Source organism: Anabas testudineus, chromosome 17 (genome assembly GCF_900324465.2).
Source record: "Anabas testudineus chromosome 17, fAnaTes1.2, whole genome shotgun sequence".
Taxonomy (NCBI): domain Eukaryota; kingdom Metazoa; phylum Chordata; class Actinopteri; order Anabantiformes; family Anabantidae; genus Anabas; species Anabas testudineus.
The window spans coordinates 12791022-12817838 of NC_046626.1; the positions used below are offsets into that span (position 1 = coordinate 12791022).

At 41.4% G+C, this 26817-nt stretch overlaps 1 protein-coding gene across 6 annotated transcripts; it reads right to left on the reverse strand.

Annotated features, from left to right (window-relative positions):
• Positions 1-346: 346 nt before the first annotated feature.
• On the reverse strand, positions 347-26768 carry LOC113171430 (adenylate cyclase type 1-like). Of its 6 annotated transcripts, none has more exons than XM_026373772.1 (20): positions 25866-26474; positions 23379-23528; positions 22965-23083; positions 17818-17929; positions 11098-11225; positions 10467-10625; positions 9778-9919; positions 8341-8496; positions 6293-6490; positions 6089-6186; positions 5881-5965; positions 5626-5715; positions 5101-5363; positions 4081-4207; positions 3523-3639; positions 3243-3389; positions 3040-3138; positions 2816-2930; positions 2569-2693; positions 347-2375 (listed from the first exon to the last, which is right to left on the reverse strand). In XM_026373772.1, exons 1-20 carry the CDS (start codon positions 26472-26474, stop codon positions 1956-1958), a joined length of 3459 nt encoding a protein of 1152 aa, XP_026229557.1. In that variant the 3' UTR covers positions 347-1955. The 6 variants fall into 6 exon arrangements, 5 of the variants coding, with proteins under 5 accessions (XP_026229557.1, XP_026229554.1, XP_026229553.1 ...); XM_026373771.1 differs by having other exon boundaries at positions 1956-2375; positions 3478-3639; XM_026373769.1 differs by having other exon boundaries at positions 5626-5965; positions 25866-26768.
• Positions 26769-26817: the final 49 nt, after the last annotated feature.

Below are 26817 nucleotides of genomic sequence, written 5' to 3' on the forward strand. Positions count from 1 at the left end.
CCCGAGACAAACTTTACATCAGTCCTGGGAAAACAATTCTAGCTCTCCCCCAGTGTCTGGGACAAGACGACATAATGGCATAATTAACCCATCACTGTCTGCTGTATTTTGCTGCGTAGAAATTTTAAGAGTCACAAATTAAGGTTGGAGAAAAGGAAATTAATGGAACTAGTAGGTAAAAGGGCTTCTTAAAAGTTAGTGATTGTTTGCTGCGCAGGGGGACAGTGTGTAAAAATTGTGACTCTGAATGGAACTTACTCATGCTTGAAAATCAAAAACAAAGATCCTCGTTCACACGTGTAGCCTCAATCCCAAATCTCTTACATAATGGTAGCCAATAGTCATTCATATTTATTGACATTCATTGCCATGTGATATTTTATACACCAATAATGTCTTTATTACAAAATATTCAATAACTCAACTTTACACTGTACAAGATACAACATAGTTTACAGCTTTTGGCTATTTACAAAAAGTACGATCTGCATATCAAAGTGAATATATCTAAAAAGGCAAGTTGCAATCACTGTAAGCTTATTGAGTAAGGCAAAAACTTGAAACGTTATGTATTTACACTTTTGCAGATCAAGTCAAAGTTTAATAAGCTGATAAATATAAAGGCTAAAAAGTACCTCACATTTCTGAGACTGTATCCGAGAGACGTGCTAAAGCTTAAATGTTCGGTGGAAAACTCACAATATAGGATAAATATAGCAAAACGATGTGGTACAGTAATGTATGTGCCTGATCAATGACAGCAGCCAAACACTGCACCGGCTAAATACATATGGAGCGTTTGCAGAGGCTGTGAGTAAAGGATTAAGTCGTGCATTTGTAGAGGTTGTGCGCTTAATGTATGTGCTTTAATCATGTATGTGCTTTAATACCTGCACTGACTCCTGTGAATGTCTTTCTTAATACTTTGTGATCGCACCAGTTTCTGCATTAACTAGGTTCTATAGGTGTGCACATATCTTTAGGTTTGCACAAACTCTTTTTTTTTAATGTGTGGGTTTCACACATGCCACATTACATTAAATAGTCATGAAGGACAACAACCAGTTGTATACCAGGTAAGCAGGAAGATTAGAAAACCTTATTTTATCTGGCATACAAAAGATACTTCCTGATAACACCTGAAAGAGTCAAATGTGTCAAATGTGCTCTTCCTACTGCAACATCTTCTCTCGTGGTGAGGCAATATGAACAGTAAAACTGAAAGATCTATGGAAAGCTAAATACTTTGGTTTTCTTTCAACAGGAGTACTGTTACTATGGCTGTTAACTCTTAAAAAGTCATGCACTATTAACTTTTAATATGTCTCCAAAAAAGTGTATTTCACCCAGTGAGATCCAAGTAGAAAAAATTACAATTCAGAATTAACCACACATGCATACGCACACTCACAAGTACACACATGCATGCTTACACACACCAAAAACAAACATCACCGTTTTATACTGTAAAGAATGCAATGTATCCTTGGCATAATCAGAAAGACAGTGCAAAAGCAATACCATGGTCAGTCGTATTCCGGGAAATGAAAGCACATATCTCCTGTACGTGGAATATGTACTACTTAAAAAACATGAAGACGCATGTTTTACCTGGATCTGCAGGAGCCCAGGAACACCACAAATGCGCTGTAGAGATGTTAAAAGAGAATTTGAGATTCTGAAAAATGTCCTTCCCCACTCCACATTTGTCTTCCAAGAATAGCAAGCAGTAGAAAAAAAAATCAAAACAATAAAAAAAAAAAAAAAAAACAGAAAGACAAATATGATTGTCTGTATTACCATGCCATTTTTCTGGAAGTTCACATCCTGACTGCGTTTTGCCTGTAGCTCAGGATTTAAAGGAAATACCTGGACAGCCCTGTCTTTTCTAGGCTTACAACCAGGATTTTCTTACCTCTTTTTATTTAAGTTAAGAATCTTAAATCTAAGTATTCCTACACTGCTGCATCCCCGACACCTGCCGCAGCTTCAATCTTAATGTCCGTCACCTCTATGTCCTCCTCGTCCTCCTCACCCACCGCAGGCACAGAGGATGAGGGCAGGTTTGTGGCTTGGCTATTGCTGCTGTTGACTGTGTTCATCTGAATGTTACTGCCCATGCCGGCCTGAGCGGCCAGGCTGGTGGAAGAGGAGACACTGCCTAGGTTGGTCGGGACACTCGTCTTGCCACAGGAGTGGATCCGGCGCGCCAGGCTGGCAGAACGCATCACTGAAGAAGTGGTTACGGTGCCCACACCCTGAACTTTCCCTTCCAGAAAGTAGGTCAGCATTTCACCTTTACCCTTAACGCTGACTTTACCTCTGCACACCATGTCATAGTTGGTATTCAGTAGGCGATGGACCTCTTCAGTGACCTGTGGCAAAGAAACACAGAACTATAGAGTATAGTGCAACAGCAACACTTCAAATGCAGTTTGACGTAAAGCCGTTGGGAGGCACATTATTGTGTTTCTGTGATACATGGATTTGAGTGATCTCTGTAAACCAAATTCCCTTTATAATAAATCACTTTTGGATAGATATTCTAATTTAAGGTGCTTGGGGTACCTGTATCTTTCCAGGTACTCCAGTGCTGTCCATCCGACTGGCCACATTAACCGTGTTGCCCCAGATGTCATATTGAGGTCGCCGCGCCCCAATCACTCCTGCAACCACTGGACCAACATTGATACCTGCAGAAATACACAAAACGTGTTTTAAAAAAAGCAAAACAATGTCAGACTGACTATTCTCATTGTCCGATATTGAATTTCTACGAGACTGTGTTCACAGTTTAATACAAGGTTGGACATACCCACTCTCAGGACAAACTCATTGTACGACTGATAGTTGATTTCATCCAAAACATCAAACATCTCAATGGCGTAGTCTGCTATCGTGCTCAGATGGTCGTAAACTGATTTTTTGGCCTAAAGGGGGAAAGTCCATGAAGTAGTTACAAAGTAGTTACAATACATATTACTTTTTTTTACATACACCACACTCATTTAGACATGGGCAATGAAAACTGATAGTTACCTTGGTGCCAATAGTGGGGACGAGGCCCACAGCTGCCATGTATGTACTGCCAATGGTTTTGATTTTCTCTATGTCTTTGTAGCACTCCTTATCCATGAGCTGCAAGACACACATGCAAATGAACACATAGAGCCACGACACAAACCAAGTCCAATGTCCCTCAATGATGTGTTCAGGGTCAAGACAAAGCATCCGCACTGTACCTCGTCAAAGTCAGCAATGATCTCATTCAGCAGCCTCAGGCACTCGACTCCCATGTTGTTCCCATCTAGCTCGATGTAGAAATCATTGAAATTTGGAATGGACGCAAACAGGACACCTACTTGTGCGTAGGACTGATAGTACAAATCCTAATGGAAAATATAAAGAATGCAGTATAATAGTATAAAATTGGTCTTCTGGCGTTCTTTATTTTTGATTCTCTGCCCTTTTATCTACCTGTTTGTCTTTTTGTCTGCCTGCATGTCTATTAGCGAGGCTCACCATGTTTCTAGGGTTGGACATTAGGAAGTGTTGAGCAACATGTGCGGGCAGAAGATTGAAGAGAATCCTTCTGTTGTCCAGCTTGACTTTCTCCATGCCATCCCTTTCCTCTTCCGCCTGACAGCAGATGTAGAGAAGACAAAAATACACAAAAACAGCCATGAGGACTGTAGCCTGTTGCACATTTTCACCACATGGGGTCAGTAAGAAACCTCCTGAACCTCGCAACATGGACTACTGATAAAACTTGTGACATAGTTGTATTTTCATAGACTTGAGTATATCATGCAATTAATACTGTTAATTAAAGGATTAAATAGATTAAAGTTCCCAATTCCATTATGCAAAAAGTACTTTTTTTAACACTTCTGATGCTGAATAAAAGAACTGGAACAAGCTTCAAGCTCTTATTTTGCAAAGAACAGACAGCTGGCAGCCCACAAATACAAATCATCCATACAAAACCTAAAAGTTTGCAAACATCAAAGCTGAAATGGCTGCATCCTCTACAGCACACTATAAAACTCTCATCTTCCACATAGAAACACACATCCTGACCTGCACAGCCCATAGGAAATCCAAGCGTAGTTTGAGGTCAAGCTGCCTGGAGTGAAGGGCCAGGGCACTGACAAAGAGCAACAGAGACAGGATGGGCTCATAGCCCCGGATGTGGAAGGACCCCCCACTGTGGAAGAGACCAACACACAAGTCAGCACTGGACTGGACCACACAGAGACTACACAGGAGGGTTTGAATGGACCTCCCACAGTGTTGAGAGCAATGATGAGTAAAAATTTACTGCTAAAATTAAGTTGAATTCAAACACGTATTTCTTTAAGGGGGGACATGAAAAACGAAGTTATGGAACTTTTAATATGAATGAAAACACATATATTATTTACTGAGGCTTCACTGTCTCCTAAAATGAGTTTATCAGACGAGATATTTATCTAAACCTAAACAAATTTAACAGGGGGTGGCAGACACGCAGCTACCCATCAACTCTAAGGTCAGCAGTCTACAGCCTGACTCCTACTAGAGGTCTGTCAAAGTGTCCCTGGACAAAACACTGTCCAGTGTTGAGTGAGGAAGGCATCTGCCAAATAAACGTGGGACCATGATCTGCTGTGGCAAACCCTATTAGGAATGATCCAAAAGGGGAAACACAAACACATATGCCTTTTTTTTTTTTGGGTTCACATTTGTAATCAGGACACCCGTAGAATTGACCAGGCCCCCTTGGTACAGCTAAAATTGTTGCCCACATTGTTCTTTCAGGCCTCTGATTTGGAACTAATGAGCACATGTGTTGCTTCAGAGGGTGGAAAATGAAAGAATGTGTGGGCTAAAGACAAGCAGACTCCTCCACACACATATACATCACAGAAATGTACTGTAAATGCTCCTGTAGATTCCCAGTTACTTGTTTCCTTCATGCATCAAACAAACTCTAAATATTTGAATGATGCACACACTGTAACTTCAGCAAATGACACAAATCAAATTGCAAAGTTAAAGTGTTTTTGCCATGAGAGTGTGCGTCTGGAGATTGTGGTCATGTTGTGCTGTGAGCCTTACCCTGCGGTCTTGCGAAAGCCACTGAGTTCCAGCACAGTGACATACAGCACCCCCAGAAGGAGCATTAGCGCCATCTTTGGCAGCCAGGAGACCCGCAGGAAAAGTGCCAGGGTGAGTGTGCCCACCACACAGGACAGAAAGGCGTAGCGGGCACCGTCACAAGGCAGCTCTGCCATGGTGTGGTTGGCGCCGGTGTCCACATCAATAATGACGATGGAGCTGTTAGTGTTAGCACTACTCCACAACCAGGGCATACAGCCCACCTGTCAGAGACAAACATAAAGAATGTAGGATGTAAAGTAGGAAACAGTAGCCTACTTTCACAGTTTGTCCTATTTGAACAGCACTGTGTGTCACGTACTGTGGTAAAATCATCCTAATATATGTTCATCATGAATAAACTAGGGGATCGACGTTTTCTTTTAATTTTGTTTCCTCAAGGGCACAGCTGGTGCAATACTATTTAAACTGTTACTGGTTGACTAGTATGGTGGCTCATTTTCAGTAGGTGACATTGTGACTTACCACACAAGCCTGGGCCACAGCATAGATTAAGAGCACTATAAAAACAGAAAGAGCAGTGCGAATCTGAATGGTTAGGCACCCTGGAAAACACTGCAAGACAAAAACAAGGAAAATATACATAAAATACTGTATAGAAAAATGCATTGACATGTCAGTGAAAAAGCTATCACAGAGAACCATGCAATGGAGAAAGAGCTGGATCAGGTAAGACCGGACTCTTGGTATTAAAAGGAATTTGAACGAGTGTGTATTTACCTGTACTCTGGTAATATGCAGGTACATGATACAAGCTACTAGGAAACAGATGCAGAAGACAAGAAGGGCTAGTACCACTGTGCCCCTGAGTGGAGGAAAGGGCAGAGGAAGATGCTGGGGTTAGTCAGAAAGACAAAGACCTGAGTAACTGAATGAGTCAATTAGAGATAAAAAGGAATAGAGAACTGATAAAGTGTGTTGTACATACTGTGGTATGATGAGGAGATAGACAAGGCCAAACAAGGCAGCTAGAATCAGAGAGAGGACCACTGCACTGGTGAAATACTCATCAGGAACCTGGTGGTACTACATGACACCAGAGACCAAGCAAGAATGAGTAACATTATACGTTCACGTTCATTAAGATGCTTTCGCTGTACATCATGTATTAGCAGTTTCTAAAGGTCCTCACCCTCTGCTCGCGTTCAGAGCACTTATACATGAGTGTAAGAAAGTTGAGGTCCGCTGTGTCTGATTCGGTCTGTCGGGCCTCTATCAACCGCCCAATGTAGCGGTTGACCCGGGTTCTGGGGCTGCTCTGGATCATGTTGGCCTGGTTGGTGTTGGAACGATTCCTGAGCTTCTGTGGCGCCGTCCGCATGGCCCTCCGCTGGTGGCACGACAGAGAAATCTCCATTGAAAAGGTAAAACTTGGAAAAACATGTGTATGATGGATGAACAGGCTACAATGAAGCACCGAGATTCTCTGCACTACTGGAGTGATATCATGTTAGGTGCAAGAGTGAGAAAGTGTCAACAACAAACACAGGCAGCTGATAATACTTCCAAATGACCACGCCGTCTTCGCATTTCACTTCATTACTGAATGCACACACGCTGTGTCTAAGTATCTTCACCAGCCAAAGCTGAATGTTTGTGTGTGCACAGTATGTATGCGTGTTTAAGTAAGTGTGTGTGTGTGTGTGTATGTGTATATGAGCATGCTCAACAAATTGTGTAGTTGAGTGGCCCAGTGGCGGGAGCAGCAGGTGAGCAGGGATCCCTTACTTCCTCATTGCTAGTCTTTATTTCTTCCTTCGTTCCACTTTTCATCTTTTCAACCCACTTTATTGCCTGTTTCTGTTTCTTCTTCCCTCCTTCCACTGAGCCTTTCTCTCTCTTTTTCTCTGTGCCTTCTTCACATTCTTGTTTTTATGTAGGCAGCAACTTACACTGACAGACACTGACCTCTCTGTATGTCCCGTATCATGGTCAATGTAGCACAATACACGTGTGCTGCACCAAAAAAAAAATCCTATTCATTCATCACGTGTCCCACATAATACTCCCAGCCATGCCTTGACTTCACACAGTTGAAGAGTGCATGGTGTGAATGTAAAATTACTATTCAGTGGAAGGTGTATAGATGACTTAACAAGTCCCCCCCTTTTCCTTTTTCCATTTGTCTGTTTTATACTAATCTGCTTTCTGTGTATGCTGTGAGATGTCATTACTGGTAATGCAGACATAAGGGCCGACACTATCATGGTTGAGGGACAGCTGTACTAGTCTACAGCTACTGAGGGCACTATTATAAAAGCAGGAAGATAATGCATCATCAGATGTTTAAAATTCCAGCAAAAAAATCTCTTGACACTCTCGCTTTTATCTAAAATTGTGTGTGCGCGCTACACAAACCTGCACGCACAAACTCATTTCAATATACTGGTGAGGACACTGTTTTCACATAAATGTATTCCCCAGATAATTGTCTCGACATAACTGTGACATGCCTTGCCAACTGGTATCTTAGTCTTAACCTCGATATAGTTAATTAACCTTGTGAAGATTTTTTGTTTTTCCTTTTTTCAGGTTCACCTGTGTCCCCAATAAAATTGTGGACCTGTTTTGTATAATAATAATAATAATAATAATAATAATGTGATGAATGCATAGCACACACAAGTCGTGCAAATCTGGATTAAAACAGCTGGTGTAAGAATTGTATAGCTGCCAGGCCACAGGATTTCTTTCCAGGCACACAAGGTCAAATAAGCTCTTTGACATTTAGCCAGATTGCTAGTGTCGCTGACAGCATATGCAAGGGAAATCATGTGCTGGTCTGTGGCAGGAGCAACATGCTCAGGTTATTATTGCTGATAGGATAGTGCACTCTGAACACATGTGACCATCACTCCCTATCTTCTTACAATAGACATACTGCGAAAGCCAGATGTTTTTTTTACTGACGTCATAGACAGCTATGGCTTAAATGGAATAATAATTGCTGTGCACATCTACAGTACACAGAACTTTTGCCTACTTACTTACTCGTATATGTTTAAACAATACCCTGAATTAACAAAGCAGACTTTCGGTTGTGGTTTGAATGAAAATATAATGCTATAAAGCTATTTCACAATTGTAGGAAACTCTATACATTCAGACTGTGTCTCTATTTATGTGGATCACAGCACGAACAAACACAGAAACGTCAACACAGACACTGAGAGTTTATACCTTATCACCGTCCTCGCAGTTCATGACATTGGAGAAGGGAATCTCAGCCTTGAACATCTTCCTGCAGTGCATAAGCTGCACTAGTAAGTAGCACACAGTTTTGAACTTCATCTTTTTGGCAGGCTTTATATCCGAAAGAATCAATCCTGGGAATATCTGTCACCAGATAAGAAACGGGAACAAGGATTAAATTATGATACCCCATACAGTAAAATATATTATGTAAGGGTCTATAACTCATGCACAGGCACTGGACAGCACGAACGTGCACACATGCTCATGCACACACATGCATGTAAACATTGGTATCAGGTTCAGGTTTTAAAGTAGCAAATTGTAAAAAATAGGATGATAAGGTGATTTTTAGTACTCTGATGCCCTCTGTTCTCTTTTATGTTGTTATTTCAGAAAACTTGGTAAAGATTAAGCACAGGTGGAAAGCTTTGAGGAAATGTCTGAGTGTCATTTGATCTAAAAAATATATGTTTTGTTTGATATAAAAGGTTATGCGCTGCTAAGCAGGGGTAATTAAAGATACTATAGCTAAGTGAGTGGCAGCCTATCCAGTAGAGCTTGGTCAGGGCACATCTTTCTCTGAGCCATGTCTTTGATGTAGTCTAACTATCAGCTCTATTAAGAGGATTAGCAAAGTCTCCAGCATATCAAACAAAAACACACGCAACAGGGATGTTACAGGTTCACATAGGATGTATGTCACCTGTGTGCAAGCCTTTTCTTGCATATTATGATAAGAAAGAATGTAGAGAGAAAAGATAAAAGGGTGGAGAGGAGAGGAGAGGAGAGGAGAGGAGAGGAGAGGAGAGGAGAGGAGAGGAGAGGAGAGGAGAGGAGAGGAGAGGAGAGGAGAGGAGAGGAGAGGAGAGGAGAGGAGGAACATGAGGCCTGATGGATACAGAGACAAGACTGAAATTCCCTCTCCAGCTGCTGGGGCCACATCTGTTGGAGATGTGCATGTTTATGTGTGACACACACACGCACATATTTCTGTAAGTTTGATGAACTGTGCAGATTCAAGATCGACAGATGTCTTTTTTTTCTTTTTCTGCCAGAACCCAATCCACTACAGGCTGGACGTTGGGATCAGCTCATCAAAAATTTGTGTGAGAGCTTCATCATGTGAAGCTGGATACCGTCGTCACACTGTGTTTCTATTTGAAATATGCTTTTGTAGATCTTAGCACAAAGGTAAAGACTGGTGAAGATAAGTGTGTTTTACGATGTAGGGCAATTCATATAGTTTAGCATACATTTTTAAATGTGTTCAGTACGCCATTTGGATATTAAAAGACTGAGCTCGGGGCAATGACTAATGCAGCCTCATCTAAAGTTACATCTGATTCACAAATATTGCTTTTATCTGAATTAGTGTCCTTATAGAAATGCATGCAGTATTCAGAATATGCAGCAACACGGTACCTTCCGTCTGTGAGATGGCACTATAAAGAAGGTTTCAATTTCATGTTTTTGGAGGAAGGCGTTCCTTTCGTGACCATTTCCAGGCTCCACCTCATAGTCTCCATTTAGGCACTCCAGAGTAGATCTGGTGATGTGGACTTTACTGTGGCGGGCAAAACAAACGACACAGAGAGTCTCATCACTGCCACAGCTGCAGCAATTAGATGCATTCGGTACAAATTGTTCTGATCGGGTCATCTACAGAAGAGACAGGTGCTATAGGAGACTATCAAATCAAGGTTTGAACTCCTGCTCCTACAATTTAGCAAACATAACCTCGTTACCCTTTATCAGTTATTCAATTTAAAATGCTGTTAAGAGGTAATTTGGCTAAAGGTTGCTTATGACATTTGTTTATGTTTATGTCAACAAATATTTACCTGTATGGCTGAGGAAAGTCCTCTTGATGTCATTGTGGTACAATAACATTTGTAGAGACAGTATGATGTCATTTGATTGATTCTGTGCGATTTCAAATGTCATTTTTTAAAATTTGACTTATTATTTGATTTAGACCCCTGAATACATAAAATATGAAAAATCTAAACCCACAAACATGCACAGTTAACGCTGTTGTACTTGCAGGGAAGACAAAGAAGTGATAACAGCTGCTGAGGCTTGTGTTCATGTAAACTGTGCAGTGCAGGTACCCAGGTAGTCCTCCAGCCTCCATCACGTTGGCCAGGGTTACGTCATTGGACCAAACATCATACTGCCATTTTCGGAGGCCAAGTACTCCACACAGCACTCGACCTGTATGCAAGCCCACACGCATGTTTAAGTTGACTTCTGTGGCCTCGGCTACCGACCTGCAAGGACAGAATAGAGGGACATGTGTTGCAAGGTCACACCTCAGTCTAATAGTTAGTAAAAGCAGATAAAAACAAATAGCGATGATGCTACAATCTATACACAAGTACTATATGCAACACCAGTCAGGGGCAAAAATAATTTTCAAGCTCGACAAATGTGCTTTTTCTCTCCATTAAAACTTTTTTTCTCAGCCAACTGTGTTCTCAAATGTTCAGTGTTAGAATTCACTGGCAGCACACATGGCGAATCAGGCTGCAGTGTGCTCTGCTTGAAATCTCTCACTGTGGACTCGGCTTTAAATAAAAATAAAAGATAAAATGTGATTACAGTTTCTTTCAGCCTCTCCTGCTTCAACAAATGTTCTGTTGGAGGGATAAAAAATTATTTAATTTATGTATCATATTTTCATTATTTCAAAGTATAAAGCGGATAAACTCCATATTGCATAGCAGCAGTATGATCACTCACGTTATGGTGTCAATCATGTCCAGACCCATTTCTACACAGCAGTGTGCATGGTCGGTCTTAGGCTGGGTCAGTCCAGAAACACAGTAGTAACAATCCCCTAGGATCTTTATCCTGCGACAGTGGTTCTCCTGTCAATCAAAGACACAGAATGAACAGACACAACACGAATGAACTAATTGGTAACTGAATGAACCTCAACGTCTAATCTCCCAATTTCATTAAATGCAAACATGTGCTACGGCAGAATGTGCACCCAAAGTGTTAAAATGTGACTTTTAGCAATTATGGTGAGCTTTGTAATCGTTAACCATGCGAAACCCATCAGTGTAAGTTCACTAGTCTTTTTGCAGATTGCTGGTTACCGTCATTTATGTTATATGTACTGACATATAAAACTTTTCCGGTTGTGTTTGAGCCTTAAAATCTGACAAACACACGAGATCAGTCCAATCAAAACTATGCATTTCACCATCCTCTGCATTAATACAAGGGATTCATAAACCATCAGAAAATAACTACTGTCATTCTGCAGTGTTGTCATATAGGTTTTGACTAAAACATATGAATTATGGACATGCTCCTTATCCTGTGCAAACCCTTGAGATTAAAATGGTTCATAGAGTGCACCATTAAATCAATGGATCAGTCTTGCTTTAGGGAATAAGGTGAGTCACTCTCTCACTCTTTAAGGACAATGCAAGGACATGAAAGGGTGGCTTACAAATATAACCCATTATTAGAGGATATGAGCAACAGACATTCATTTTACCAGGGAGACCAGGTTACTGTGGACGCCTTCTCATAAGCTCTTATTGTTTCCATGGAGGTAATGGGATCACTGGCCGTGCATGTGAGGAGCACAAATACTCATAATTATGCGCATTGGTGGATACAAGATAAGACAAATGCTCTATTTTTAACAGGCAAGGCATGTGTGTTTCAGAAAAGACAAATCACTGCAGCGTGTTAGGATAGAAGCAACTTCTACTAGTCTATGCTTTTCTGTTAAAATACTTCTGTCACAATTAAAATGCTATTTATGAGGATTAAAAATCATTCAAAATACAATTATTCTTTGTGGACTAAGACATATAATAACACACTGATAAACAGAGCTTCATCGAGAAGCTTTTTTTATTACTATTTACTTAAAAATTTCAATTTGCTGCTGAATTTGAATGTTTTCAATGTACAGTACCTATTCAAGTTCTTTGTGGTGACACTTAAATGTTCTCCTCTCAAGTCTCTCTCCTTTCTCCTTTGAGGCATGACTGAAGGAAGTAGGGGAAGCCTTGGTACTTACAGAGTCTCTTACTCTGTACTTTTTCCTGTGCTAATCTGCACTGTTAAGGCTTAGGAGCTGATTCAGACCCAAGTAGGATTACTACCGTCATGTGACTGAAGCATTGTGGGCAATCAGGGTGGTCATCACCATAGGATATGGTTAGTGTGAATTAGAGACAGGTAGAGTTTAACACCTTTTTTCAGAAATTCCATAAGAAAGGAAACAAGAAATAGTATCTTTAAGGTGTTTTGGGTCATTTAGATCACGTTTTCACTGAGGTCAGAAGTGTGGTGCAGTTGTACTACAAGGCACTTTGCATTAAGTATACAGTTTATTCATGTGCTTGCAGGGATGCAAATGAGCTAACACTTCAGTGCATACAGACAAAGGGCAAGAGACAATAAAGGAGAGACCAAGACACAAATACAGGGAAGGGGAACATTCAGTAAATGATTATGAAGGAGAAGATGAGCCATCTGAGAGCAGCAGCTCATTTCCTACCAGTCACCAAAGGAGACAGCAGTACACGGTGTGCTCTGCCTTTGACACAAAGACTAAGATCAGTGCTGCACGCAAATTATTGATGGTCCTAAAGACTATAGGGCTAACATTGGGAAGCTGAATGGACAGAGTGTGTATTTTGAGATTGTCTGAATCTGCCCTTTGTTGGCTTGAACACTGTAGAAGAGTAGTAACCAGCTAAAAAGCATTTTTCCTAAATCCAATTACACAACCACACTATTTTATGCATGTTATATGAAGCTATTACACGTATCCAACAAAAACAAATATTTCCATCCTACTTTGTCTTTGTTGAAGCATGTCAACATTGCATCAATATAGGTAGACCATGATTCATTGCAAAAACCATGTGTCGGGCAAAATCTTTAGGAATACCACCAGACGTCTCTCCATCTCTGCTTACCTGCAAGCAAGTATTGACTGGATAGGTCCCCTTTTTGTTAGCAGCTTTATGATTGATTTGAATTTGTGTACAGTAATTTATGTGCGGCAACAAATGAATAATATATCAACACCCACCCACCTCAGCCTGGTGGGTAGGAGCAAGCGGGTGTTGCAAATCTGAGAAGTAACTCTATATATGACTAATAACAAATGTTCAGTATTCCACACAGCTGTATTCTAAAACATGACACGTCTTCACTTAATTAGAATTGAAAAAAGAGGGATTTCCTTTTTTATGGTATAAAGTATTGGTAGATATACTGTCCTGTATGTTTGTAATGGTACTTTGAACAACCGAGTAGCTTCTGGTATAACGCACACAGCCTGAGTCAGCTCGGAAACAGAGCGTTGAAACAATACAGAAGTCAAAAGTCAATAAGGATTTAACAAAAGGTGCCGGAGATGCATTGTGGATTGTAAACTGTGTTTATAAAGCATATACATCATTTTAACACATCATTTTAACTCACATTTAGAAAAGTCCATATTGCTTTAAGGTACGATCACTTTAGCAACCATCCTCGTGGATTTATTTATTTTTTTATTGAAAAAGATGCAACTTTTTCCCTCTTACATCTCCACCAAGAACCCATGCTGGCTTATTTGGTTTGGGTTTTGCTTCAATCCACAGTTTTTATCAAACAGGCATCTGAGGGAGACTGCAGGACTTGACAGTGATCCCTGCACCTGCTCATGAGACAAACCCAAACAGGGTTATTTGAGTCATGTTTACACCCAGACTTTAGTTTCTGGCAGGCAGCTGGTCACAGTGTGGGCAGTGAGCAGTCCTTGTGACCAATTTAAAAATAATGCAATATTTTGTTAGCATCCTAACCAGTAGTACTTATTTTGTGCTTTATTTTTCTTGGCACAAGATTAAGTGTTACATACGTAATCCTGCAGATGCACAGGTACAGGTCTACAAAGACATTTGAACAGGTTTTCAAAGTTATTTTTATGCTAGATAATAAATTCTTAAGCAACACAATTATGTGTGATTCCGTTCTTTTACACTTCTGGGACTTTTTACAAAAAGTTTTCCCACAAACAGATTATATAATGGAAACTGTGTCTCGGGTTACTTGTGACTAGATGTGTCTTTTCTTTCTTTGTTAGTTCTATGAAGTGCAAAGAGTACATTTCAAATAGGAATATTAGACTCTGAACTGAATGTCAGGCGCCTCGGGTTAATAATCCTGCAATTATTCACTTAAAATAGTGACAAAAAGTGCAGTAACTTCAGAATACAGATATGGCATTGAATTGTCTAAACTCCAATATTTAATTCATGCTCTATACATGTGATGCAGGCTATCTTGTAAGCTTTTACAGTCAGATACGTGTGAATGAAAAGGGAACTCTGACTTGTCAAGGAAGTAAGAGACGGCAGATAGATACATCACTGAGCCATCCTAAAAATGGAAACACGAGAGAGGAAGAGAGTGCAGAGAACCATGGGGCATAAAATACACAGTTGAGGGAAGTAGGATGCTGCATGTCAATCAAAAAGCTGAGAAACAAGGAGCGGAGGAGTCTCAAAGCTGTGATGCAGGGAGGTGTTGTGAGAGGAGAGAAAAGAGAGACAAGAATGAAAAGCTTTGTGAACCTCTGCCATGGAAACAGCAACAACACACACATTCATACATACATGCATGTCGACCCAAAAGCACACCCAGTCCAGAGCTATTAATGTTATAGAGCATCGCCACATCCATGAATTAATCACAGAGTCCCTCTCTTAACAGAGACGCTCTTTTGTGCCGAGCAGACAGGAGAGGACGCGTTTATCCAGTGAGGAGACCTGAAAATGGCCAATGGTGTGTCAATTTACATTCTAGTTAAATCATTTCTTAAATCTGCCGTTCTCCACTGTTGTTTCCTTTAAATAACCAACATTGTCATCGTGTTGTGAATGTTCTATACATCAAATCATTCCTACGGACAGCCATCTCTTTGGCCGTGTCTGGAATAATTACAGTATAATGTCGGCTCCGGTGTTACATTCTCACAGTTTCGACAAAGGCCAACTTTAGGTAGCGAGACTGTTTTAAAGCTTTCCCAAGATGTTTGTGCTCCTTGTCTTTGATCTCAGCGGTAGTCGGCAGATTCTCAGCCTGGCGGTGGAGAGTTATAATTACTCCCAGCTTGTGTTCTTGTGGGTGGTGGGAATCAAACAGCAAATGCTGAACAGTGTGAGTGGGTTTCCTGTAAACTTCGATTTCCAAGCAAACCCCCCCCCCCCACCCCAGCCCCCTTCTCTCCACCCGAACCTTAATATGGCACAGTCTCAGAAGCGCTGTTCCAATGTAAATGTGAAGATGCTGCCCACTGAGTTTTCATGCACTGGACCTTTGTTGTCATAGTTGCAATAATAAATGCAGAGCATGACAGGTTTAGGCACAAACACAACTTGGTTAGGTTGGGTTCTAGCCATTACTAAAATAATAACACTATCAGATTGAAACAGGAAATGAAGAAAGATCCCGTCTGACAGGTATATCATGCGCATGCTCTGACCTTGTTTTGCTGTGTTTTTAGCTCGAATAGAAGATCAACCAGGAGAAGGCGTTAAAACTAAACCTACTGTAAGTGAGCTACCCAACGCCAAAGTAGGGATGGAACGTAGTGGAGCATTTTAAAGCTAGAGACAAATAGTTCCATCAGGAATTGGACTAAAACAGATGAATATTGAACCTACATTTGGGGGCCAAAAACATGACAAACATATCAGTAACAGTATAGAAATGCGATAAAGCAGCTGCTTATAACTGAGCATACATGAGGAGGAAGAGAGCAGGATATATGTGTTCAATTTTCCCTATCTAAAAAAACAGACACCTTTTTTTATGAGCATTATTGTTGTTGTTTATATGAGGAGAGGAGAGGAGAGGAGAGGAGAGGAGAGGAGAGGAGAGGAGAGGAGAGGAGGCTTGGTTTACTACATCAACAGCACTTTAGGAGAACACTGTGTTCCTGGCCCATTTCCCATGAAGCTTGACAAGTCCAAAGAGTGGACAGGTGGTGTGGGGATGGTGCTGGATTGGTATTATGAGATGATGCCCATGTGGCCATGTGGCATCGCCCGCTCTTCATATGGAACGAGAAGAGTCGGCGTGCCCACAGTGACCGCAGCTATGAGTCACTGGCACCGCCACTTCCTGCCAAAGTGTATCAGAATGAATGGGGCTTTGGGTCAGGGCAAGGCTTGAACATTTCATGACAAGTATCATGGCTGGGGACAGCCTTTGAGTGTAACACGAGGCTCTCAACTTTCAGCCAAGCAGCGACCGGCCCAATTTATTCAGTTGTAACTAAAAGAATGAGACAGCTCAGATCACAACAGCAAGAAAATTGATGTAGACCAAGATAGGGTTTGTTCTAGCCAAACTACTTTGGGACATGAAAGTGAAAATGTATCATATGAAGCTAAATTACATGTAGAGCCGGACGTGAAAGAGCTTAAAGCGTACTGAACTGACAAAACAGCAATAACCACGTAAAGCAACTGATCCGAGATCAAATGGAAGCGACATTATTAGACGAGTCAAGACAAATGAGAGGCACTCTCTTTTTTTAGTCAGTTCTAATTTTGTGTGTGTAAACAAACAAGTTAAAAATAGAAGCTCTCGACTCAGCCAAGTAAAATCTTCTATGAATGCGAAAAAGGGTTAGCTGTTATCCTGTGGATTAATGGATTTGACGAGGGCATGTGCTTAGTGTAAGTAATAGAGGCCAGATTGCATGTAGACACGGCTGTGGTAGGGTGATCTGCAGGGGCTCAGCCTCCTCATCAAACAAAGCTATATGTTGGCTAAACTCACACCACAGAAGGGGCAATAAAACACCTTTTTTGTGCCAGTTTTTATTCTAAAAAGTATATTTATTAAAAAGTACAAGTAAAAAGTACAGTATGTATTATTTTGACTGTAAAACCAGAACTGATAGCATCACTTTGGAAAGTGACTAGATTACCCACAGTGATCTAACTCACAGGAAAAGTTGAGTGGATTTTCACCAGCGAGATCACAAAGAGTGAAATGTTGCCAGATGGGAGAGCTGAAATCTTTTCTAGACGCGAACCGAGTGAGATAGGGACAAGTGCAACTGCAGTCAGGTCATTTGCCCAGCCGGAGTGGAGGCGAGGTTGAGCCCTCGATAAATCTAGCCTAGATTAAAGAAGTCTGTCAACTCTTCATCGAATGAAGCACTGGATAATCATATTAGGCATCATATGGGCTTCCAGTATTTAATGTGACATCATGCTAAGCTGCTACAATGGTGGAAAGTAGCAAAGAAGTTCACACAAACACATCCTTGCTGTGACAAATTTTGGTATAAGTATGAGTTGGGTACAAGCACTGCTCGTCCAAAATTTAATAAAATACGTTTTTCTCTCACAAAAACAGAGCTTTTCATATGAAAAGAGACTGTGACTGGGATATGTGTTCAACACAGGGGAACAGACTCACCGTGGCAAGCTCATCAAACTTTCCAAACAGCTCATTTAGTAATTTAACCAGCTCCTGGGCTGTACACTGGGAGGCCAGGCTGGTGAAACCGACTATATCTGCAAACAGGATGCTGCAACAGAGAGAGAAAGAAGCATTTAAATCAGTGTAGGAAACAAGATTGCTGAGTTAGCTCTCAGAAATTAGTTTAAATTGACATTTAGGAAGCCAGACCCAAAGTCCGTTTGAACATTGTCTTTAGATAATGCAGCAAACAAATCAAACGTTCTAATTAATGACTTACATCAGCAAAAAAAAAAAAAAAAAAAAGAAGAAGAAGAAAGAAGAAGAAGAAACGAAAGGTGGGGGCTGTTCTGTTCTCTGACTGGCAGCGCAGTCAAGCAGAGAAACTCAAAATAGAAACAAGAGCATCCTCATGGGGATCAAGGTGGAGACATGTCCTGTTAGGAGCTGCAGAGGAGCTGTTCTAGGATATAATGCAGCTATCAAGGTGCTGTCGCTGTCTCCAGGTGAACTCGTATTTGCTTTGACAGTTGGCACGTGCAGCAGGATTTAAAAGTCTTCTTCTTTTTACAGGTCTGCTGTTTTCTAACAACTAGTTTCCTGGAAAGGACCTTTTATTTACTTAACTACACAATTGAGGCATTCTCCATTTTATATGACCGTGTCCAAGTCCACCCACAGTTCTTAAGCACTGAATGGCTGATCGGTATTAGAACATTTGAATTTCTTTAACATTTCCTAACACGGACAGCGTGAAGGATTCAACTCCAGCTCCATTTGAAATGTTATGCTGTCATTGGCACACACGAATCGCACCGTTTATGTAACATTTTGCTGTGCCGCGTGATTTTTGTTTTATTCCTCATCTTTTCATTATCTGGTGGCTTGTCAACGTATCCTGGAGGAGTTGGGCCGAGGCTCCTTATCAGCCCGCGTCGGAGCAGAACACGAAATTCTGTGAAGGATTTGCCCTGAGTGCTGTGTGTCGCAACGAAAGGTGTGAATGGGATTAGTCACCAAACTCTGACTGTCCTGAACAACTTGTATGTCTGCAGCTCTCGTACTGGAGGCAGACTGCAATCTTTATGTGGGCTGGAGTTCTCACGACGTGACAGAGTGCTGGATCTCTAAGGGGGAGCTGCTAAATGTCATTTTGTTGTCTCACAGATGTCACCATAATGAGGGGCAACGGATTCGATCTGTGTGAATGTTTCAATTCGCAACCATCTGCGGCCGGCAAATATTTGGAATATTAAGTGCTGTGTCAGTGTAAACACTTAAAGTTGAATTTAGTTAAACTTCAGAAAAGGACTGAACTAGATGCAATAGGGCATTTTAGATCAGTGAGCAAAATAAAACACTAGTGGATAGAGGCATGTTTAATTTGTGCAACGAATAACCCAACAATAGAGAAAAGAGCTGGATGAAAACCAGACTGAATCTGACTGATCAGCCTACACAACACATGCCCAGTTATTTAATCCATCAAACTAACACAACAAATTTAGTACCATGCCTGCGCCATGCCTTGGATTCCAAGAGGATGTTGTTTTTTTTTCTATTTAGAATAAACTGTCTTGAGTTAAATGGTGGATTAGAAACGTCACCTATATTTTTCTGCCCGTTAAATGGGAGATTAGTATAACGACAGCAGCTGTGTTGCTAAAAATACAAAAGTTAAAACATATAAAACGAACATAACATAACTTGTACTGATTTATCATAACTTGTTTTATTTGTCACTTTGTGGTTAATAAATGTTGAATCCTAAAAAGAAGCCCTGTATACTGGAGTATCTCACATTGTGCTATGGTGCATCTCCCTGGAATGTGATGATATAAAGTCGACTTCTGAACACTTTTTCAAGTGAACCCCTGTGCGGTTGCTAAGAGACTCTTGCGAAGTGACACGTCCCAGTTCCTGTTTGGTTCTCGTTATCTGTGCCACTAGACACGTAGAAGGAGCAGAATGTGGCGTGTCTGTAATTTGTGACAATAACTGAATAACTTACATTCAAGTGCTCTTGTCTGAGCTAATGTACAAATAGCATCTCTGCATTCTAAAATACTTTGATGTCTACATCACCCAAAAAAGGCAGAGAAGTAACTGGTATTGTGGCCTCTACTTGCTCAGCTTATACTAAAGTGGCAGCTGATAAATATGTTACATGGAAGCAACAAAACCTACGTAACTGTAGCACAACTACAGGCTGCAACAAGTTGCATTCAGTAGGACGTTCATGTGGAAGGACAGATGTTTCCTCCAAAGACAGCGAAACATGGGGGTGATCTCTTGTTGGCTGTGCAGAAAGCATAAATCAGCTGTGACGTGCTGCAGGGAGCATCCCATCGAGTGCAATGGTCTTCACCTTGTTATTTTTAGCAATTACCTCATTTCGACCACATGCACATCATTGTCCCCACGTATGTGAGGCACGCATGGAGCAGGGGTTCTGAGTATATAAGAGGGTTTGGAAGATAACATCTGTCACTAACACGTCCTGTAAACTAGCGGACTTATAGTAGGTTTTTCACCCTCAAAAACCCTCAAAGGCACTAATATGTTTTATTAGATAGACCACTGAAAAACAAAAATCTGAGAGGTTGCAGACTGCAGATTTCATCTGGGAAATTCTGTGTCTGACTTTGAATGTCCTCCAGCAAAACATTCCAAACAAAGATATTTGGCAGCAGCCTCTGTATAAGTTACTCTACCATCTACTGCACCAGACCTACTCTGCGCCTCCATGTGGATTGCTCAAGGTTGAAACCTCATCCTATGTCAAGCTCAAACTCCATCATCTACAGCAGGCGCATAGGATACAAACAGCATTATTCCTGTGCTAACTAGAACTTGTCTAATATCTCATTTTGTCTAATTTAACGTCCCTCAACACCTTCATTCGTCATTTCCACTCCAGTGGCGCATATTCCAGGAAAGTCATTCCCCCAGTTATGCTAATCTCCTATTCCCCTCAGTGGGCGGCATTAGTGTAGCTATTTTGGCAGACGTGATATCAATTTAATCACACACCAGAAGACATATGCTACATGCAAACTCAGGGGTTAACTCTAGATGGGCCCCTCTGGAGCTACAGTATGTGGGTAGTGGATGTGCTGACGTAAGGCCAAAAAGGGGCTAAGGCAAAAGATGCTTACAACAACTTTTAGGAGGAAACTGTTGACTGCAAACTAGTGTGGGTGAGCACCTGCAGACATGACAAAACCTCCTGTCAGTGACCCAAGTGGGTGATTTTTTCTGACATATCTCTCGACAAAATCACTCAATGCATAAAGTGTATTTCCTCAATAGTCATTTTTTTAAGAATTGTTAGATGAAGAATTTAAAAAGTAATTAAAATGTGAATGCTGTTTCATAACATATGATATATAAAGCAGTTAAAACTCATAACTGATCTCTCCCTACTATTATTACTAGTATTAACTACTATTTATCACACAAACATAAAAAAATATATATAAGAATTGATTGATAATAATATTAAGAAACATTTAAAAATGTCCTTTCTTTACAGAAATCCCTATTGTTTTCAACTCAGGGGTATTTTTTGTCATATTTTTTCATCATATCAGTTACTTCACTCTAAAAATGGATGAGGTATGAAGTTACTAATTACCACATGTTCTGTTGAATAAACTTCAGGTGTGTTACTCATATTTATTTTCTCTTGACTAATTACTATTTTACCCCGCCAGGATGGATTTTATTCAGATCAAACACTGCCCACAGTCTCGGAGTAAAATGAGCAAAACTCTGAGAAAACTGTGCTCCACACTATTGACTTTCTGATTACCGTCCACCTAAATCATATAAATCATGTCCACCCAAATCATATAAATCACGTCTATGTAATTCTCAAAGGGTGGCACTATTTGAAGGAGTTCAAGGCACAAAAGCAATCAGCAGAGGTCCACTGAGATGTGTCCACATTTAACTACTACGCGCATGCACGCATGTGCGAATTCTCGTTATGCAACGAGAATTTAGTCTCCATTGCATTTAATCCTCGGTAGCAACTTAATCCTGGGGCTAAGCAAACTCTTCTCCTCAAGCCTCCCTGCTGCTCTGAGAACACAGAGGAAACGAGGAAGAGGAGAAGATAAGAAAAAGGAAACAAGGAACTGTTGGAGCATGATAGATGAGATTTAACAATACACCAACGAAGATGCAGATGGAAGATAATTAGAAAAGGATTCAAATCAAAGGATCTAACTTTGAGATCCCAGAGAATGGAGCCGTGAAGGTTTTTAATGATGTTTGCACATTTCAAAAAAGTAAAAGAAAAAAGGTTAACAAAAGGTTGAAGGTCAGTCACAGATGACTACGGCTGCAGGAGTTAAGAGAAAAAGAAGCAAAGAGAGTTCAAAGAATATGATTTGTTGCTTTGAGTTAAACTATTGAAATGGCTGCATTTAAGCCAGACTTATGCAGCTTGAAGTTATACTGCTTGTATGTAACTTGAGACAAATTTGTCACACTTTGAAATTAACCTAGGATTACATATAGCTATAGCTAATGGCTATACTACGACCACCAGCCTGTTGCAAAAAGTAGCAGTAACGTGATAGAACACATTGCCTGCAAACATTTGGGGGCTTGGTAGTGCTTGAGCACATCATGAGTACCAGAAGAATCTCTTTCTCACTTAGCATGGCTTTCTGCAGTAGCAATCCTAACACTTCTGCCTCTAGGGACTGCTGGGTTAAGATGGCCCAAAAGGATGCAACAAAAAAAAAAACAATCTTATCATTGCTAAAAAATGCTTTTAAAAAAATGGAAAGTGCACCTTAATGTCTTTGGGCTGATGCGTTATCTGGACTGATTGTAACTAAGTAAGTCAGCTGCTAGCATTCAGCGTGAAGAATTAAATATTTTAGTTTTTGAGGCCCGGGTCAATGTTTTAGGACAGTATTGGGTCATATCGCACCAGACTGTGTAGTTTTCAATTTTCTTTCCCGAGGAAATGTTTGGTCTTTTTTAGTATACGCTGTAATCCATTGAGACAGTAGTCCACCATTACATGTGAATATACAGCATTAGTAATGTCAATTCACAGTTGAGAGGAGGTTTAAATCTCACTGTGATTGGGTCATGGTTGTGTTGGGTTGATATGAGGATCCTACCTGACATTGTCATGGCGCTGGATGTAGATTTTGTGAAAGATCCTTTCTGGAGGCTTCAGGAAATCCTCTTTCATCTCCATAGCTACGTTCCTGGGCAACAGACTCATTAACAGGCGCTCCTGGGTGTGTGTTAAAAAGAGAGAGAGGGAGCAAGAGAGAGAGAGAGAGAGACAGAGAGAGAGGAAAACAGTATGTTTAAATAAGCTTAAATACACATCCATATAGTCAAACACAACCTAAGTTAAGTGTTAAGTAGAGATAAGAAATGTGCAAGACAAAAAGGTATGAAATCTAACGAACAATGTGTCAAAATGACACATGGCACAAGAGAGATGGGGGGGGGAGTAAGAAGAAAAAAAAAACTAGACGCATCTAATTTTACTCGGAGCTCCAGCAGTGTTCAGGTGCCCGTACCTGTTTCTCGTTCTCATCCTCCATGCGGAGCCTCTCCTCAATGCAGTTGCGAGCCTGCAGGAAGGCCTTCCTCTGGGCTCGCTCCGTCAGGATGCGCACAAACAGTCCTGACAGGTTGACACTGGTGAACAGCACTGTGTTGGCAACCAACTACAAGCAGAAAAACATGATACACTGCTTAAATTGTTTAATCAAAAATATCAGAGACACATACAGCATTAGGAAACCATTACGGCTTGCTGTGAATGGACTGACTGTTAGCCGACTTGTGTTTTCTTATCTAACCTATTGTGTATGTATCTGTTGATCTGTACAATGAGCTGCTGCATACAGTTTCCTAAAACCTGCCTGATAGCACCTCAAGGATAAATGAAGCAGTACTGAACTAAAAAAAAAACATTATTAACTGTCCCCATTATAAACCATTATATTTTCAGACAGTGTTTATTGCTATGTACCTACTCTGATCACCAGTTTTACTTTCACCTACCATCTAAACACTTTAGATTTCCCAGTGTTTATCTGTAAAATGCTTCAAAACTACATTGAGGGTAGAAAGGTCAAATGTTTTTCTATACTGGGGCCTGTGACATTAAAACTTTTGAGAGTGCATGCTCTGGCTCATCCATCACAGCAGATGCACAGCAGCACGCCTCTTTCAACCTTGTGTAGGACACAAAGAAAAGAGAGTTGTTGTTTTTTTGTTTTTTTGTTGGCTGGCTAAGACTTTGTATACAAACCAAATGAGGTCATTTATTCACCTCTACAATGCACACAAACAAGCTGTCACGTTGGGCAATAATTGTATATTGATAAAACGAAAGGAATCCATTCTCTTCATATCTTGGGTGATTCATAATTAGTCTTTTCTACAGCTGGCGTCAAAGGTGTAACGTATTCGGCCTTAAGAAAGGCAATAAGGAATGATATCATGCTTTACATATACCGTAGAACATAATGCAGAGAGATTGCCTTGTAAATACTGTCTTTGATAGCAGTACTGGCAAACAGCAAGGTTCAAAAGAAGCTCTAGTTACTTCATGGCCTCGAGTAAGTCCTGCAAATGTGAATATCCGAGTGAAGTTGTGTAAAACACTTCCTCTGCTCAGCTGTGGCGATAACCTCAATTTGCTTTCAGGTGGGAATAACTGACCCTGTTGCACTTGCACGCGCTCCGGCAGCTACTTTACCATTCACTGTGGTTCAGATGGGCCGTTGTTTTATTGTTGTGACAAACTTTACATAAATGTTTATATTTTAAACGTTTAGTCATTTGTTTAGCGTTCAAGCCTTATCTAGACACTCAAAGTTTCACTCTAATGCCGTAGAAAATGTTACAGCATGCCTCCAAACTCACTGATGTGCCAATAATATGTGGCACCACAATAAATAGAGTCTATGGTCAAACACACTTCAGTAATAAGATATTTCAGGCAGAGTGAGCCATAAAAGCAGACAGTACTGTAGGCTACATGTCTGGGACCTTGGTGGGTGGTTGGAGCAAGCCTGGGCTGTGCAGGGTCACAGCTCATCTCTAAGCTTAATGGATTAGCTATCTCTGGTAGCTAGCGCTGCCCTTCACATGGCTATGCAGGTAATGCATAGCCTACATACAAGAAAACAATCTCCCCTGTAAATACGCAGTCATCATCCGGGTGGTGGTGTGATGAACTGGTCAAATCTCAACTGTGTGCGCCGGGCTCATGTCGCACAGTATGTTGCACAGCGGCAGAAATGTTCCATTACCCCTTGGTGGGCTTGACTGATGTCACATATCTGCTTTCCTTACACCTGATGACAGGCGGGAATGCGTGTGTGTGTTTTTTCAATGTGACAGAAAAAAAGATACAAGGTTAGATGGCGCGCCAATGTCTACTTCTCAATTCTCTGAGATGACATGCGTGACTTTGCCCTCTTTTTCATCACTAAGGCATATAGTGGTGTGTGTGTGTGTGTGTGTGTGTGTGTGTGTCCCTGATTTGCCCTATTTCCTGCTATCCTAGCAGGATGTCACTCTATTTCTATATTCTCAGCCTGCTTAGAAACAGGGAATGCTTTGCTCCTTCTCTTTCTTTATTTCACTGGGTTTACAGGTATGCATCACCTGCGTCACCACAAAATATGGCCCCCAAAAGGTGTTGTTGTAGTGGTATAACCTATGGAAATCTTTCTTTAAATTGACTTTACAGTGGCTGAGTTTGCATGAACTAGCTGGTCCTGTGGTCTGGAGAGGACGGGTCTTGGCAGAATTTGTCAAATGTGATCAAAGCCAGAGCAAATCCCATCAAGTCTAACCACAGGGAACTGTCCTTGGTGCTGAAGCAAAGTCTAAATAATGTGTTTCAGCACTGGGGCCGTGTTATAATCCACTGCACGTGTGCATAGAGCCTATTGAAATTTTGATGATGCTCACATTAATGGCAAAGTAACCAAGACCACAAGTCACTAAACGCACCATGACCAAAGTGCAGCACACACAGTACGTACCGTTTTCCATAGTTTCTGTGTCTTCACCGTGACAGAAGTGGCAGTCACAATCACATGCGAGATGGAGACCATTATTCCAAACACGACAGCCAAGAGCGTCCGCACGGGTAGAAGCGCATAGGCGACGAAGGTGACCAGGATGAGCTGCCACATGCCTTGCTCCGGGGACGTCGGGGGCTCCAGCCCCATTGCGCCCAGGGAGAAGGGACAGCAGAGGAAAGAGAAAGTGAAGCCGAAGAGCAGCGTCAGGTTAACGATCTGTTGGAGCTGAGTCACTTGCAGGTACTTGACGTTAGTTACGATGAACAGGGAGACGAAGATGACACAGTGGACTGGATGGGACCCTTTGGAGATGGTGACGCTGGGGCCGGACAGCAACTCCACCACGGCCAGCGTCGAGGACATGAAGATGAGCACGGCCAGGGCTTTGAGAGTGGACGTCTGCTCCAGCTTCAGGTTGTAGTTCTGGAAGAGGGATTCGAGCTCCTTGCAGTCGAACTCGTCCTCGCAGACGATGGTGGTCAAAGGGACACCCGGTGGACAGTGACTTCTCTTCCGCCTGGTTTTGACTTTCTGAAACGGTATTTCCTCCATGTCAGTGCCATTCATAAACTGAATCCCTGTTCACAGCTTGGCTCAAACGCAACACCGGATCCCACGCCGACACACACACACACACACACACACACACACACACACACACCGCAGGCGACGGCAAAAGACGCGCACGGCAGGCTGGAGGCAGCGCGTCCCAGATAGCGGAGAGTGGCCGGTGGCCGCAGACGCGCTCCACACTATCCACAGGTTGATTTGCGTTGTTCGGAGAGAGCTCAGCCACCAGAGGGAAAAATCATGTCCCCTGCTGTATTTACGCGCGATCAAGCCAACTATTAAAATGTTAAGCGTTCGTTTGGGCGCCGCGGGAAGAGCAGCGCACACGACGTCTAGTTCA

What these genes read in the sequence shown, in the direction of transcription:
- LOC113171430 (XM_026373768.1), bottom strand. Translation starts at nt 26,474, where the DNA reads ATGAATGGCACTGACATGGAGGAAATACCGTTTCAGAAAGTCAAAACC. An exon ending in GCAGACAAAAAGACAAACAG is followed by an intron (nt 3,390 to 3,477) that starts GTAGATAAAAGG and finishes ATTTTCCATTAG; the next exon opens with GATTTGTACTATCAGTCCTA. An exon ending in TGAGTTTGTCCTGAGAGTGG is followed by an intron (nt 2,694 to 2,815) that starts GTATGTCCAACC and finishes GTATTTCTGCAG; the next exon opens with GTATCAATGTTGGTCCAGTG.